The sequence below is a fragment of the Trichechus manatus genome, unplaced genomic scaffold (assembly GCF_000243295.1).
Source record: "Trichechus manatus latirostris isolate Lorelei unplaced genomic scaffold, TriManLat1.0 scaffold00087, whole genome shotgun sequence".
Lineage (NCBI taxonomy): Eukaryota > Metazoa > Chordata > Mammalia > Sirenia > Trichechidae > Trichechus > Trichechus manatus.
The window spans coordinates 2,175,395-2,177,274 of record NW_004444023.1 but is presented as its reverse complement, the minus strand read 5'-3'; the positions used below and the strand labels follow the sequence as shown (position 1 = coordinate 2,177,274).

At 44.6% G+C, this 1,880-nt stretch overlaps 1 protein-coding gene across 1 annotated transcript in view; it reads left to right on the top strand.

The window, feature by feature from the left end:
* The first annotated feature begins 478 nt into the window (after nt 1–478).
* The window catches only part of LOC111821471 (delta(3,5)-Delta(2,4)-dienoyl-CoA isomerase, mitochondrial-like), a 2,112-nt gene continuing 710 nt past the window's right edge, over nt 479–1,880 (top strand). Inside the window, exon 1 of the mRNA XM_023736195.1 lies at nt 479–483. Within this exon, the coding sequence (XP_023591963.1) occupies nt 479–483 (5 nt within the window). The remainder of the gene's footprint in view (nt 484–1,880) is intronic.

Below are 1,880 nucleotides of genomic sequence, written 5' to 3'. Positions count from 1 at the left end.
AGGATGTGGTCATTGTTGTCAGACACTTCAGAGAAGCCAAGTATGATATGTACAGAAAAGTAGTCAAAGAGATGGGTGGGACTGGTGAAGAGGAGAAAGATCCCTTACCCTATCTCTTTCTGGAGAATTCTGGAGTCCTCTCTCAGGCTATCTTCTTCCATATCCCCCGGTTGTCCTGGAATTTCCCTCCTATAGGAGTGCTCCAAGCCTTTCTGAGCTTCTCAGTCTCTTTCTCGTGGGTTCCCCGTTGTGTAGTAAAGAATTAACTCAGCAAACTTGGGTACTCAAACTCTGCACAATCCAAAGAAAGGAGCTGGCCCTTGATCAGCTCCTGAGAGATAACCTATAAACTCTTGGAATATTCTGCCTGATAAGAGTGTCTTTGTATGCCTGGGGCCTCGGGCCATGCCAGATAGTTTATGCTAACAGTGTGTTTTATGGTGAACGTCTATTTTTTGTTTGTCCAAGGCGCTGGGCCATGCCGTATCAGCTTGACATCCCAGAGTGCTGGAGACTAAGTAATAGACCATGCAGGATGGGGTCAACTCAGCAGGTCTGGGTTGTCCAAACCCCACACATTCCAAAGACAGGCGTTTCTTCAAGACTAGCCCTTGACCACCTCCTAGGAGCTATCTCTGAGCCCTTGGAATATTCTGCTTGACAAGAGTGCTTTCGTGTGCCTGAGGTCTTGGGCCATGCTGTATCAGTTTAACCTTGAGGAGGAAGGCTGGAGACTGAATAGTTAAGATCAGTCACATGGGCACTCCATGCCTACATGACTGACCTCCAATAATAATTCTGGACACCAAGGTTCAAGTGAGCTTCTCTTGTTGACAATACTCCATGTATATTGTTGCACATTGTTACTGAAGATGTAAGCACTGCCAATCCCTGGGTGATGCAAATGGTTAAATGTTAAACTACTAACTAAACCGTTGGTGGTTTGAACCCACCCAGAGGCGTCAAATTGTTGGTGGTTCAAACCCACCCAGAGGTGCTTCAGAAGACAGGCCTGGTGATCTGCTTCTGAAAGGTCAAGCTTTGAAAACCCAATGGGGCACAGTCCTACTCTGTACACACGGAGTCCTCATGAGTCAGAATCGACTCAACAGCAGCTAACAACACCAATAATATGACTCCAATGGAAGAGGACAACTGGAAGCTCGCACAGGATCTCTCCTGGACTCTTTCCTATGCACCTTTTGCCTTTCCTGATTTTAATCTGTATCCTTTCACTATAATAAAACATAACCATGAGTATAACAGCTTTTCTGAGTTCTGTGAATCCTTCTAGTGAATCATCAAACCTGATGGTAGTATTTGGGACCCCCTAACACACCTGTATAGGTGTTTCTCAGTTTCTACATTTCTCAGAGTTCCAGTCACTTTATCTCCATTTGTTCTCTGTCTCCATCTCCATTTCCCAAATACACTCATCATCTATCTCCCAATCTGATGGTCTCTCCATACCTCGCTTTTCCAGTCTCTCCCTCTTCTCCATTTCCTTACCATCTGTATTGATTTACTAGGGTTGATGTAACAAAATACCACAAACTGGGTGGCTTATAAGAACAGAAATTTATTGTCTCACAGGTCTGGAGGCTAGAAGTCCAAATCCACATGTCAAATGGGCCATGTTCTCTCTGAAGTCTCTAGGGGAAGATCCATTCTTGTCCCTCCCAGCTTCTGGTGGCCCCAAAATTCCTTGGCTTGAAGATAGATCTTCACATGGCCATGTTTCCTCTGTCTCTCAGTATCTTTTCTCCTCTTTTGTAAGGACACCACTTGTCTTAGGCTGGGTTCTCTAGAGAAGCAAAACCAGTGAAGCATATATATATATATATAGAGAGAGAGAGAGAGAAAGGTTTGTCTTAAGGAAA